Below are 12,404 nucleotides of genomic sequence, written 5' to 3'. Positions count from 1 at the left end.
CAATTGCACAACTAGGGGGAATCAGATTAATAACAACACCTGAGTGCTTCCAATGGGCAGTAGATAGGCCACAGTAAACAGAAACCCGTCTCACGGTCAGATTATGAAAACTGAAAAGGTGTATGGTATGCTCTCAGACTAAGAAAATGTTTTACTAGATGCAAAATACAGGGAAGTGAGACAGACAGCAAAAGCTGGACCACGATAGCTGATAGGTTAGAAATGATCCAGAGCTCCTTCCTTCCTTCCTTCCTTCCTTCCTTCCTTCCTTCCTTCTTTAGATAGAGGGGAAGGGAGGGAGAAAGACATGGAGAGAGACATCAATGTGTGAGAGATACATCAATAGGCTGCCTCTCTCACGCCCCCAACTGGGACCCTGGCCTGCAACCCAGGCATGTGCCCTGACTGGGAATTGAACCAGCGACCTTTTGGTTTACAATCCACTGAACCACCCTAGCCAGGGCCAGAGTGTTTTTCTTAATAAAGGCCCATCAGACCTTTATTAAGACCTGACTGCCTCCCATTGATCTGCTTTTCATTTCTTGAGAAAAATTCAGCCTTGAGTTCCATCCGAGGTTCCGGTCTTGCTCCCTCCCCAGTGGTCCACTGTTTGGCAAGACGAACTAAGACTTCTAGGAATGAGGCTTCCTAACACCGTGGTACCCTGTTATCCAACCAAAAGGTTGGTCATCGATGCATCCTTTGGATTAATTTATGAGCAAAAGGGGGATGTGTGGACAAAAAAGGGGCCATATACTAAACCTGGCAAACTCAGGGGAGGCCTGTACCCTGCAGGGCAGCCTTACGAACTCAGAGACCTAAAGTAACCACATAGGATGGTCTGAAATGAAAACTTCTGAACTGAAAGTGAGTCATGGCAGGCAGTCATGTCCCAGGCTGGTATCCTCCTGGACTGAGCCTGTCTGTTATCTTTTTGTACCTATAACAACACACCTTTGGAATGTCTGAGTAATCCCTTTTCCAGACCCCTCAGGGCACAATCTCCCACCAGAATATGTTGTTATTATTGTCATGTTATTTGTTTTTTAAAAGATTTTATGTATTTTTAGAGGGAGGGGAAGGGAGGAAGAGAGGGAGAGAAACATCAATATGTGGTTGCCTTCCGCACGCCCCCTACTGGAGTGTTGGCCCAAAACCCAGGAGTGTGCCCTGACTGGGAATCGAACCAGTGACCCTTTGGCTCTCAGGCTGGCACTCAATCCATTGAGCCACACCGGCCAGGGCTTACTATCATGTTAATAACTGTTAACTGTCTTATACTGGTCTATATAAAAGAAGTCTGTGTCTATTCTTTTTCCCTTTTATCCAATCCCAGGGTTTTCCCACTTTGCTTTTCCCCACCTCCCTAATTTATCATCAATGAATTTTATGTAACCCCCTTATAGCTTCCCCTTGGATTCTGATATATAAAATAACTGCCATTCTATGGAGCCTTTTCTTCATCAGTTGAGATTCTGCTTCCGGGCAATTGTCAGATTGGCTCAATTAAACTCATAAAAATTCTTGCAGGTTTGGACGTTTTTTATGGTGATAAAAAACGACTCTCACTATAGAATACTAAGCCTTGTTTGCTTGGGCCTAGTGGCTTCTGGAGGGCAAGGCACGCATGACCCGGACAGCAGGAGGCCCAGGGAAGTGTGCAAATGGTGCTGGAGCCGGTACCCGTGTCCACGTGCGAGTCTGTGGCAGAGCGGGCCACCTGGGCCATGGCTGAGAGTTGGGCCCTTACCTCGGCCTGAGTGAAGTTCCCCAGGGTCTCCCCAGGGCTGCCCTTCTGGGTGTGGAGCAGCCGGCCAAGCCGAGGCCCCTGCACCACCCAGTAGAGTAGGCGGTGGGGGTCGGTGCCTGTGCTGGAGCTGGCTCTCAGGCTCTCGCTGCTGAGCGGCTGGACAGACCCTGTGAGAGGCAAAAGGGGCCCGTCAGACTTTCCCAGGAGCCAGGGCGAGGTCTGTGACTGCTGGAGAGGCACCCTGACCCTGGCGTGCCACCTACCCTTGGCAGACCCACCTGGGCAGACAGTCAGCGTCCGGCTGCCGTCCAGCGAAAGGAGCAGCTGCTTCTGGGCTGTCACACGGAAGAAGTGTCCAGGGGACGTGTGCCTGCCGTCAGAGAGGCTGAAGCGGAAGCCTCCATCCAGGGCCCCTGAGGTCAGATGTAGAGCTGCGTCTCACTGTCCATGCCCACCCTCGGGGGCCCCACCCTCATAGGGCCCCCCCTTCTTGGCACCCACCTCGGTGTGAGAACAGCACGAGCCCACTGTCCAGCTGGCTCTGTGTGAAGTTGTGCACCGCGGTGCCCTGGGCCCCCTTCAGCACTACCCGTCCATTGCTGGGCTGCTCGATGCTGTAGACCAGGTCCTCGGGCTCGGAGTCCCCGTCCGTGCCCCTAAGGGCTGCGGTAGGGATGGGCACTGTGGCCCCCTCCCACATCTGGGGACACAGGGCTGTGAAGGTTCTGCCCCCACCCCCCGGCCATGCTGGGCCCCCTGCACAAAGTGCCCCACGCTATTTACCTTTCCCTGCTGCCCGGCCCCACGCCCAGGCTCCCTGCTCCCATCTGCCCTAACCTGGGCTGTCCCTCAAGGGCAGCTCACATCCCTCCACCTCAGGAAGCTCCCAGCTCTTGCCTCACAGACTCCTCACCCCTAAAGACCCCAAAGCTTGCTCAACAGCGCTGCTCAGTCTGGCTGTCTCAGGGGTAGGGCAGGTGTCCCCAAGACCCTCCACAGTGAGTGCGGGTGGGGCGGGGCACTCTATGGGCACAGTGACTTTGCCTGCCCAGGGTACTTAGAAATGGGCTTCCCTTCCAGGTGAGGGAGCAGGTGGGAGGCAGGAAGAGCTGAAGCCGCACTGGGGTCAAGGCAGTTAGCAGCCCCCAAGGGAGGGTGAGGGGCACCTGGATGCAGAAGTCCCCCCCCCCCCCCCCCCCCCCCGCCCCCACCTGCCAGCAGGGCAGGATCTGTTCCCAGAGCCCTGTGACTTATCCTGCTGAGTTAGCGGCTTGTGAGCAATATTGGGGAGGGGCTTCCCTACCTGGAGAACTGAGCCCTCTGGGATGCCCGGCTCCCTCTCCCAGCCCCAGGCTGACCCCGCCAGAGGTCTAGGAGGAGGGTCACTTTGTATAGAGGTTCCTGGCACGAACAATGTGGATAGCGCCACCTGGTGGCTGAGCTTCCACAGAGCATGGCCTGCCTGTGGTCCTTGGGCAGCCGTCAGCCCTCACGGCTCTTGCTGGTCTCCCTATCACCGGTCTGCTCCCACAAAATACCCAGTGTGCATGTCACAGACAGCCTGTCAGCCCTCTTATGAAGCTTCCAAGGCTCCTGCTGACCTGCAGCCCACACCCTAGAAGTCAGCATTCAAGGTCCTACCCATCTGCCTTCCTGCTGGGTGGCCTTGGTCAAGCCACACTCTTTCTGTTCCACCTATGATTCCTTTCAAGACTGCGGAGAAGTTCTGCCACCTGTCTGCTTCAACTTTCACCTCTGCTGGATAGCAGCAGCAGCAGCACTGTGCCCCGTGTAGGGGGCAGGGGCTGGGGAAACCGAGCTGTGAGCTTCACTTGCTGAGGGTGGAAGTGGGGAACGGAATGGCTCTGCACCTGGAGTCAGCCCTCGAGGGCTTGAAAGCACTTTTTTCAGGAGTTTGGTCCTAAGCCACAGAAACCCCTTCTGTTGAGGGTGAGCCCTGGAGAGAGCAGGGCCGAGTGTGGCCACTCACAAGGCTGTCTACAGGTCTTCCAAAGTGTCCGGGAGCAAAGCCTCACACCTGTGTTCCATTTTCAGCGCAACAGCTCGTCTCTTTCCCCAACAACTTGTTGGGGCACGGGGCAGTGTCCCTACTCTAAGGTGGTGGTGGTGGGGGAAACTCAGGCTCAGAGAGGGGACGCTGTGTGGTGGGCCTCTCTCCAGGAGGGGGAGCAGGAGGAAGTCCTAGATCGCTCTCACCTGCAGACCTGTGTTTGCGGTGAGGATGGGGGGTTGGTTGTTGGCAGGAAGGACGGTGATGGTGAAGGCCACCGGATGGCTCTGGCGGCGGACCTCTGAGGCATTAGCTAGCAGGATGAAGCCGTCTGTCTGAGTCTCGCTCCCATCGTGGACATAGTGGATCAGCAGCTCTTCCACCTACGGGCCGGCCCAGAGCTAGGAGTCACATACAGCTCTCCTCCTGCTCTGCCCTGGGAGCGGGAGGAGACTGAGTCCCTCAGAGCTTCCGGTTCTGCCGGTGGGGACAACCCTTTCTCCCAGAGGGAGGAAGTAAAGGGATGAAGGAAATGGGGAATGGTCATTTCTACCTGCCCAGTGAAGAAGGAATGAGCTAAGGCATCTGGGACAGACGTGCCCGGCAAAGGTGGGCTCCATGCTTCCTCTCTGCTCGCATCCCCAGACTGGGCATCCCTAGGGCTGGTGGGGCATGTGTGTGTGTGAGACCCCACTCTGCCCCCAGAACTGGGCTTTCCCCCGGGGCTTCCCTGACAGCATACCTCTCTCCAAGAGAAGGTGCTGAGGGTCTCATTTTGAGGGTCTCCCTCTCTTTGCAGTGTCCCATGCTGAGGTGACTCTAGCACCTGCAGGTGGAGGTCTGGCAGCATGCGGAAGTAGGGCTTCGTGATGCGGATCAGTGGAGGGGCCAGGGTGCCAGTGCCACCCTCGGGGACACTGAAGTTCTGTGCCTCCAGTGGGATGGTGGCAGGCAGCACCTCGAGCTCCATGTGGACACCTTCAAGGGGAGCGCCCAGGCCTGAGGCCACATCCAGGGAGAAGGAGTCGTTCCAGACCTCAGGGTGGGAGTGCAAGTACAGGACCCTGCCCGCATCCACTGCCTCCTGAGAGAAGCTTCGCACGGGGTCCAGGCTGGGCAGCTCGGCCGCAGTGGTGGCATGAGACAGCATTACCAGGTCGCCGGCCCTCGGGGGAGTCTTCACTGAGAACACAATGTCTGCAGGCGGCACTGCCTCCTGGGCTGCCTGGTTAACAGAGGGTCAGGGGGACTCACCAGAGGCACAGAAGAAGGCCATCGTGGCCTCTGAGACACACTGCCTGAGATGCACACAATGACACATCCTCAGATTCAGTGACACAAACATGTGACCTCGTCAAACACTGACGTCTGAACAAGGACACACGCTCGCCCCACCCCCACTGTTGCCACTTCCCACCGCCAGACAGCACCCCGTTCTTCTCAGAGGCACCAGACGCTGAGATGCCATAGGCTCTGCGGGGATGGTGGACTCGGTCTAGACCAAGGGCTGCCGGGTGCTCCCTCACCTGATCGTCACCCCCGAATTTCCATTCCTGATTCTGTGCCTTTGCCTGGACTGTCTCTTCGGCCTGTGCTACAGTTCTCCCCATCTCCCGATAGGGAAACCCAGGAAGACTCTTCAAAACCTGGTTTAAACGCCGCTTCCTCCAGGGCAAAGACAGCCTGACGCCAGACATTTTTACTCACATTCTGCCCGAAAGTCCAGACAGCCAGAACCGCAAGGGGCTCAGAAACTGGCGGTGCATGAGAATAAGACCCAGAGAGGGCAAAAGACTGGCCTGAGGTCACATAGCAGGTTGGTGGGCCTGCTGGGAGGCCCACAGCGGCTCCATGAGGCTCCCGGGGGGTCAGCAGCCCTCTCCAGCCCATGGGTCCTGGCATCTGGGGTCTGGGAAAAGGGCTGAGGCGATGGGAGCCCAGGGGGCAGCTAAGGTCTTGTTTCCAAGGCCTACAGTCCTCAAAGTTGTTCCCATGAAAACTCCTCAGAGAAATTATTGTTAGTAGAGTACAGGTTCTGAGGCTCAACTTCAGAGATTTCGGGGTCTGGGGGGGCCCAGGAATTTGCACAGTCAGTCGCAGCACGTCACACACAGACAGGCAGCTATGTGCAGCGAATTCCCCAGAAACCCTTGGGCACGCACACATGCAAGGAAAGCATATACACCCGTCCTCTGAAACCACCACAGGCACACCAAGCACACGCGCACGAAGGCCCACACCCCCTCTACCTCCAGCTGCTCCCGTTGGATCTCAGTCGCCTCCCCCTGGAAGACATAGACCTTCTTGTGCTGAACCAGGTGCAGCGGAGCCAGGCTCCCCTCGAGGGCAACGGTCACACGTAGGACTGCATCGGTGTGCACCGGCCCTGCATCCACAGAGAAGGCCAGCGTGTCCTGGGGGCTGAGGCTGCCGTTGTGGCTGTAGAGAACGGCCCCATCCAGCAGGTCCCGATGAGAGAAGGCTGCGGCTGGCTGTCCCGCTCGGAGCAGCTGCCCCCAGTGTGGGCCAGCTGTGACGTGGTAGCGGACCTCGTCCCCACTGCGGATGTCCAGGTTGGTGTCCAGGTGGAGTATAGCTGTGTTGATGGTGCCCTGCCCTCCTTGAGGGATCACAAGGTTAGAGCCATTGGCCACGCGGAGGTAGGGGTCCGAGGCTTGTACTTCAAGCAGTGCGGTGGCCTGGTGCTGGCCATCAGATGCCTGCAGCTGGATCCAGCCACGGTCAGCCCCTGAGTGCACAAATAGCACTCGCCTCTCCCTGAGGTCCTCCTGGGTGAAGCGGTAGATGGGCCGCGTGGGCTCAGCCACAGCCACAATGCTGCCAAAGAGGAGGTCCTTGCGGGTCAACACCAGCTGGGCATCGGTAAAGCCAGAGTCGGCATCGCTGAAAGCCACGTCCTCTGTAGTGAGCAGCCGCCGCCCACCCCGGGCTACGTGGAAGATGCGGCTGATGGTCTGCACAGGAGCGTGGTCATTCACTGGCTGGATGGCCACTCGGAAGACGCCACGTACCTCTTCCCAGGCCATGCCACCGCTGCCCTCCCCCTGGCGGGTAGCCACAAACGGGATGTCATCTTCCGTGGTCTCAGAGTCATCGTGCTGGTACACTAGCCGGCCCTGCAGCAGGTCCTCGTTGGTAAAGGATGTCACCGTGGTGGTCTTATCTTGTGCCCCTCGCCATGCCAACCTCCCGTGGCGGGGCCGCTCCATGACCTCATAGAGATAGCTGGCACTGTTGAGGCTCTTGACAAAGAGGTGGTCAGCGGAGAGGACGGCCTCACCACCTTCAGGCACTGACAGGAGAACGTTGGTGAGCACCGGAGCATCTGGGTCGCTGCCAATATAGATGGGGAAGGCGTAGAGGGGGGAGAAGTGTGGCGGAGCTGTGACGCGGAAATGGAAGACGTCCTCAGCCCCCTCTGAGGCACGAGCTGTGGCCCCATAGGTCACCCGGCCAGCCTTCAAGTCATCCTGGGTGAAGCCCTGACCTTCTGACAGCCGAGTGCCCTGGAGCCGCAGATTTCCCTTCCTGGGGGCCTGAACCACCTTATAGTGGAAAGTGGCAGGGCTTGGCCCTGCCTCCTCCAGGGTGGCCTCCAGGTGGGCTGTGGTGAGGGCCTCCTGCCGGGTGCTCTGAGTGTGCAGTGGCTCCACGTGCAGCATCCACACAGTGGCTCTCTGGACCGTCACTGGGAAGGACAGATTGCTTAGCGCCTCCTGGCCCACCTGCACCTCCAGGGCCAGCTTCTCCACCGTGTCCTCGGTGCGGTGCTGTGGGTCAGTGCTTAGGTACCTCACCCGGCCCTGCTCCAGGTCCCTCTGGTGGAAGGCCTGTGTGGCCCGCCATTCTGTGCCTTCTGCCCCTCCCGCCCCCTGCTTCTGCAGCTCCCCAAACTGCAGGGCCCCGGTGACTCGGAACAGCACACTCACGTCCTGTCCCACAGCATTTGTCTCCACTGACAGGTTGGCGGGCAAGACCAGTGCAGCGGAGCCCTGGGCCAGGTGCAGCCCTGTGTTGTGGCGGATTTGAATGGCTGGCCGGACAGCCACCACCTTCAGTGTGGCCGGGGAGCTGGCCTGCAGCCCATCACTGGCCCGGAATATCAGGTCCTGGGCAGGCCCACCACGGTGGACATAGACCAGGCTGCCCGCCTCTAGCTCCCGGCAGGAAAACTCGGTTGCTGGCTCCCCGGGCTGGTCTCGGCGTTCCACAGGGCTGCTAGCCAGGGGACTGAGGAGCTGGAAGGTAAGGCCCTCGCAGGTGGAGTCTGGGTCATAGGCCTGGAAAACCTCAGGGCCCAGTGGCTTCTGTGTGTGTTCCAGGATCACCATAAGGCTGCCGTGCGGGAAGACGATGCGGGGTGGGTCATTGACGGGGTTTACCTGGATGGGCAGAATGTAAGTCTGGCCCCTCCGGAGGCAGGAGGGCACGGGTCCCCAAGCCGTCACTGACACCTCCAGCACCAGCTGGTCCGAGGTGTCCTCGGAGCCACTGTGGATGAAGCGGGCCTTGCGATTCACCACGTCCAGGAGGGTGAACATCTGCCGAGCCTGTGCGCCTGGAATGTCCAGCTCCAGCTTGCCGTGGCGTGGCCCGCGGCTCACACTGAACAGCACCTGGGATTTACGCAGCTCAGCCTCCCTCAGGTCCAAGGTGGGCTGTACGTGCCGCCACTCAAGCCAGGCTGTGCCACCCTCAGCCACCACCAGGGGGCTGATGGTCAGCAGTTGGGTGAAGTTGGCAAAGATGGGAGGCAGCCCAGGTTCAGGCACGCAGGGCTCAGGCAGCTCCATGGCTGGCCAAACCTCAGGTCCCAGAGTGGAGAAAACTTCGTAGGGGCCATAAGCGTCCTCCTCATATTCGTCTTCCTCAGGCTTGCAGCCGGCCACCATGTTGCGAGTCAGCAAGGCTTCCCGGAGCCCTTGCCTCTGGCCGTTGATGCTGAGGTCCTCCATGCAGCCCAGTAGGGAGACGCTGACAGCCCCTGGTGCCAGGCCCAGGCGGTGTTCCTGGAGATGGCGAGAGGCCTCTGCATCCAGCCCCCCGAGGAGGAGACTGCCGCGAGGCTCCGGGTAGCTGAGGACCCCACGGTTGGAAGTGCGTGTTGGGTACTGGTCCACAGAGATTTCCAGCCGGTGAGCATCTATGTGCACACTGACCTCATGGGGGTGCCCATCAGCCACAGGCACGCTGTTGTGGAGCAGCACAGTGCCCTGGCCCTTCTCCACCACGGCCCGCAGGTGGCCCTCAAATACGTCCACGTAGATGAAGTCCCCACGCTGACCCCCTGCCTGGAAGGCCAGGGGTGCCTGCTGGCTCCTCGTGGTGAGTGTAAACTCTAGGGTGCCCTCAACCTGAGTGCTCCAGGCAGGGAAGGCAGCCAGGGAGTGGGGCCCAGAGAAGCCCAGAGCCACGTCGTCCCCCGCAGAAAACTCTTCAGCACAGTCCTCAGGCACATCTGGGGTCAGCGGCTGCAGGAGGCTGTGGCCATTGAGGGTAGCTACATGGAGGCAACCTCTCAGGGGTCGGCTAACTCCCCTCAGGTAGGGCAGGTCCAGGCTTCCAGTGCCGCCCATGAAGAGCCCGTAGGGGACCTCCAGAGGGCCCCCCAGCACTGGGGCGGAAGTGTTGAGGAGCCCATCTACTGACAACAAGGCCCAGCCGTCGGATACCTTCAGCCCCGCTGTGTGGAGGACAGAGTCACTCAGCAGCACCTCTGACGGCGTCTGCAGCCTCAGCTCTTCCTGGCCCAGCACAAGTCTGACCTGAGGAGAGACAGTGATTGGGGCAGATGGCACTGTGAGTCTAGCCCTTCTGTTGCAAAAGCACGGTGGGTTCCCAGGAATGCTTGGGGTCTGCAGAGGAGGGCCTGGGAGAAAGGCTTCTCACGCCACCCCTCTCTCCTTCCCGCTCTCTCTTTACTCACTCCATAAGCACTCACCAGAGTTATCCCTGGTGGGCCTGGACAGGCTCTGGACCCCAATATGAGTCAGAGGTGGTCCCTGCCCACCAATACCTGACATGTAGAAGATGCTGTCCTAGACATTCAACCTGGGTTTTTTATTCTTTCTCTCTCTTTTTTTTTTTTTGAAAAGGATTTTATTTATTTTTTAGAGAGAGGGGAAGGGAGGGAGAAAGAGAGGGAGAGAAATAATGATGTGCCAGAGAAACATCAATCCATTGCCTCTTGCATGCCCCCAACTGGGGACCTGGCCCACAAACCAGGCATGTGCCCCAACCGGGAATCAAACAGGTGACCTTTTGGTTTGCAGGCCGGCGCTCAACCCACTGAGCCACACCAGCTTGGGCTATTTTTCCCTCTTTTTCTGGGTGAGAGGTGCCAGAAAAATTACCTTGGAATACATAAGATTGTATCATGGGCACCTGGAAACTCTCTGCTGAGGGCCCTGAGTGGGGCAAACTTGGGGTAGGGGCGGGGGCGGCAGTCACAGAGGCGGCTGGGCTCACTGTTCAGGGGTGGGGAGCCCAGTCAGAGGCTCTGCGTCATGAAGGTTTAGTAAGAAGAGCTCCCTGACCTAAAGTAGGGGAGATCCTTGGGGCAGAGGAGGAACATGGACACCAGAGCTGACTCTGGTGCAGTGCTCCCCCCAACCACATAGTAGGACGGTTGGTGGCAGAGTAGGGGAGCTGAAATAGCAGAGCATTAAGGACCGAGACCTTGGGAGTCCAGGTATGGAGCCCCTCGGTAGGGGTGTGGCCTCACTGTTTCTGACCGAGAGGAAGGTTGTAAGGACCGGGCTATATCAGGCCGTGTTCAATAGTGACACCTTACGGCAGGGAGGAGCAATGGCAGCAGCAGATGGACTGGTGGACGACTAGGCCACAGTGGGGTGTGGAAGCAGAGGGCTCTCACTTGGACCAAGACCTTGGGTTCTCAAACCCTTCATGGTTAGGGGGGAGCCTCAAGAGAGCGCCAAAGAATCCTTGCAGCATAGCTTGTGGTGACTCGAAGGATGAAATGGAAAGGTGAGAAAGTCATGGCATGATTGGGGTTACACAGAGCCCGGGTTAGCTCTGGGGTGGGGTTGGAGGGTTCACACTGAGACTTTGAGGACAGGCTAGAGGCAGGAAGGTGCAGGGAGTGGGTGAGCAGGCACCAGGCAGAGGGAGTGGGGTGAGAAAAGGCCTAGCAGCAAGAGGCCGTAGACAACCAGGGAACCGAAAGGCATCTCAGCCCCCAAAGGGCCAGCTTCGGTCGTGCTGCGACGTGAGGCTGGAGAGCAGGAGGGACTCGCAGCTTTGGGATGCTGTTGGCCACCTCACGGTGGAGAACTTGAGACCCCAAGGGGAGAACGACCTGCACAAGGCCGCACAGCTGGTTAGGGGCCATCGAAAGCTAGAGTCCGGCCGGGGGCTGTCACTGACCTGCAGGCGTCCAGAGTAGAGCTGCAGGAGGAGGTGGTCGGCTGGGCCTGCGGCCAGGAGAAGTAGGGCTTCGGGCTGGGACGTGGAGAACTGCAGCTGTAGGTCTATGTCGGTCAGAACCGTGGCCACGAACACCTCCAGGTGATTTTCACCGAAGAACGAGGCTGTGTGAGAGTGGGGTCTCGGTCAAGTCCCAGGCCCTTGCCTGGAGGAGGAGGAGGTGCTACAGAGTGGATAGGTGGGCTTCGGGGAAGGGTCTTATGCTGCACACCCTCATAGTTCTTCCATGTGGCTGTAAGGCCCAGCCTAGATCTTACCTCTGAAGAAGGCCAGACCCAGCAATTCCAAGCAACTTGGGTCTCTTCTTCAGAGGTTCCAGGGCTAGGGGCCTCTGCCAGCCATGGCTCTCCTCCCCTGGGGTCCAGCAGAATCTCCATCCTGGGTCTGGCCCCTCCCTGGCCCAGAGGGAAACCATGACTGGCTTGACCACTTGCCTGGTGTTTGCAGATCCCAGGACTGGAGTTCCAGAAGAACCCACACTGACCCCCACTCAGAGTCCTTCTCCTAAGTGCCCTTACGTTTTGGCCACGCTTCCCATGCTCTGCCCCACCTCTGTGGGCAGGCTGGGGCCATGGCGGAGGCCTGCTGCTGGTGTTGTCAGGCAGCCCACCCATCTTCGCTTTTCTCTTGAGCCATGCTCCCAGCTAGCTGCCTCTGGGGGGTGGCAGAGGCGGCTTGTTGGCCTGAGTCCACAGAGGAACAAAGGTTCTAAAGCCAGATGGAGGCCACATGCAGTGCTGGACCCCAAATGGGCCAAAACTTCCTGCATCCCTCCACGCTGCATTGAGCTATTAATGGTCCCTGATGAGCAGTCAGATCCGGCCCCATTGTTTCCACCATGGCCAGGGAGCCAGGAATGGCGGCAGCCGGGTTCTCCAAGCCTGGGCCCGATATTGAAGTCAAGGCCTACAGGATGCCGCAGGTCTGCTGGGCAGGCCAGCGGGCCTCGCAAGGCAGAAGGGCCACTGCGCAGTGTCCTTTGTGTCTCACACTGGGACACCACCTCCTTCCAGGCATTTTCCCGAAGTTAGCCTCCCTGGACCTCCATCCAGCTGCCACAATTTCTGGTCTATTCCTTTGTGAAGACTAGGGCCAAATATAACTTTGAGTCTGTCCCACAGATGTCCGGGGCTGGGGAGGGCAGGCAGGAATGGTTGAAGAGATGATTCATCTCTG

General features: G+C 58.7%; 1 protein-coding gene across 2 annotated transcripts in view; it reads right to left on the bottom strand.

The window, feature by feature from the left end:
- Window positions 1–12,404, bottom strand: part of CSPG4 (chondroitin sulfate proteoglycan 4) — a 49,225-nt gene that overhangs the window by 16,907 nt on the left and 19,914 nt on the right. For both annotated transcript variants that reach the window (XM_045192824.3, XM_071221919.1), the window contains 7 exons: window positions 11,169–11,332; window positions 6,011–9,547; window positions 4,504–4,986; window positions 3,968–4,144; window positions 2,252–2,450; window positions 2,029–2,163; window positions 1,751–1,917 (listed from right to left, as the gene is read on the bottom strand). In XM_045192824.3, the coding sequence (XP_045048759.2) occupies window positions 1,751–1,917; window positions 2,029–2,163; window positions 2,252–2,450; window positions 3,968–4,144; window positions 4,504–4,986; window positions 6,011–9,547; window positions 11,169–11,332 (4,862 nt within the window). The remainder of the gene's footprint in view (window positions 1–1,750; window positions 1,918–2,028; window positions 2,164–2,251; window positions 2,451–3,967; window positions 4,145–4,503; window positions 4,987–6,010; window positions 9,548–11,168; window positions 11,333–12,404) is intronic.

Source organism: Desmodus rotundus, chromosome 7 (genome assembly GCF_022682495.2).
Source record: "Desmodus rotundus isolate HL8 chromosome 7, HLdesRot8A.1, whole genome shotgun sequence".
In the NCBI taxonomy this organism is placed as follows: domain Eukaryota; kingdom Metazoa; phylum Chordata; class Mammalia; order Chiroptera; family Phyllostomidae; genus Desmodus; species Desmodus rotundus.
The sequence above is the reverse complement of the archived record's forward strand: the minus strand, read 5'-3'. Positions and strand labels throughout refer to the sequence as shown.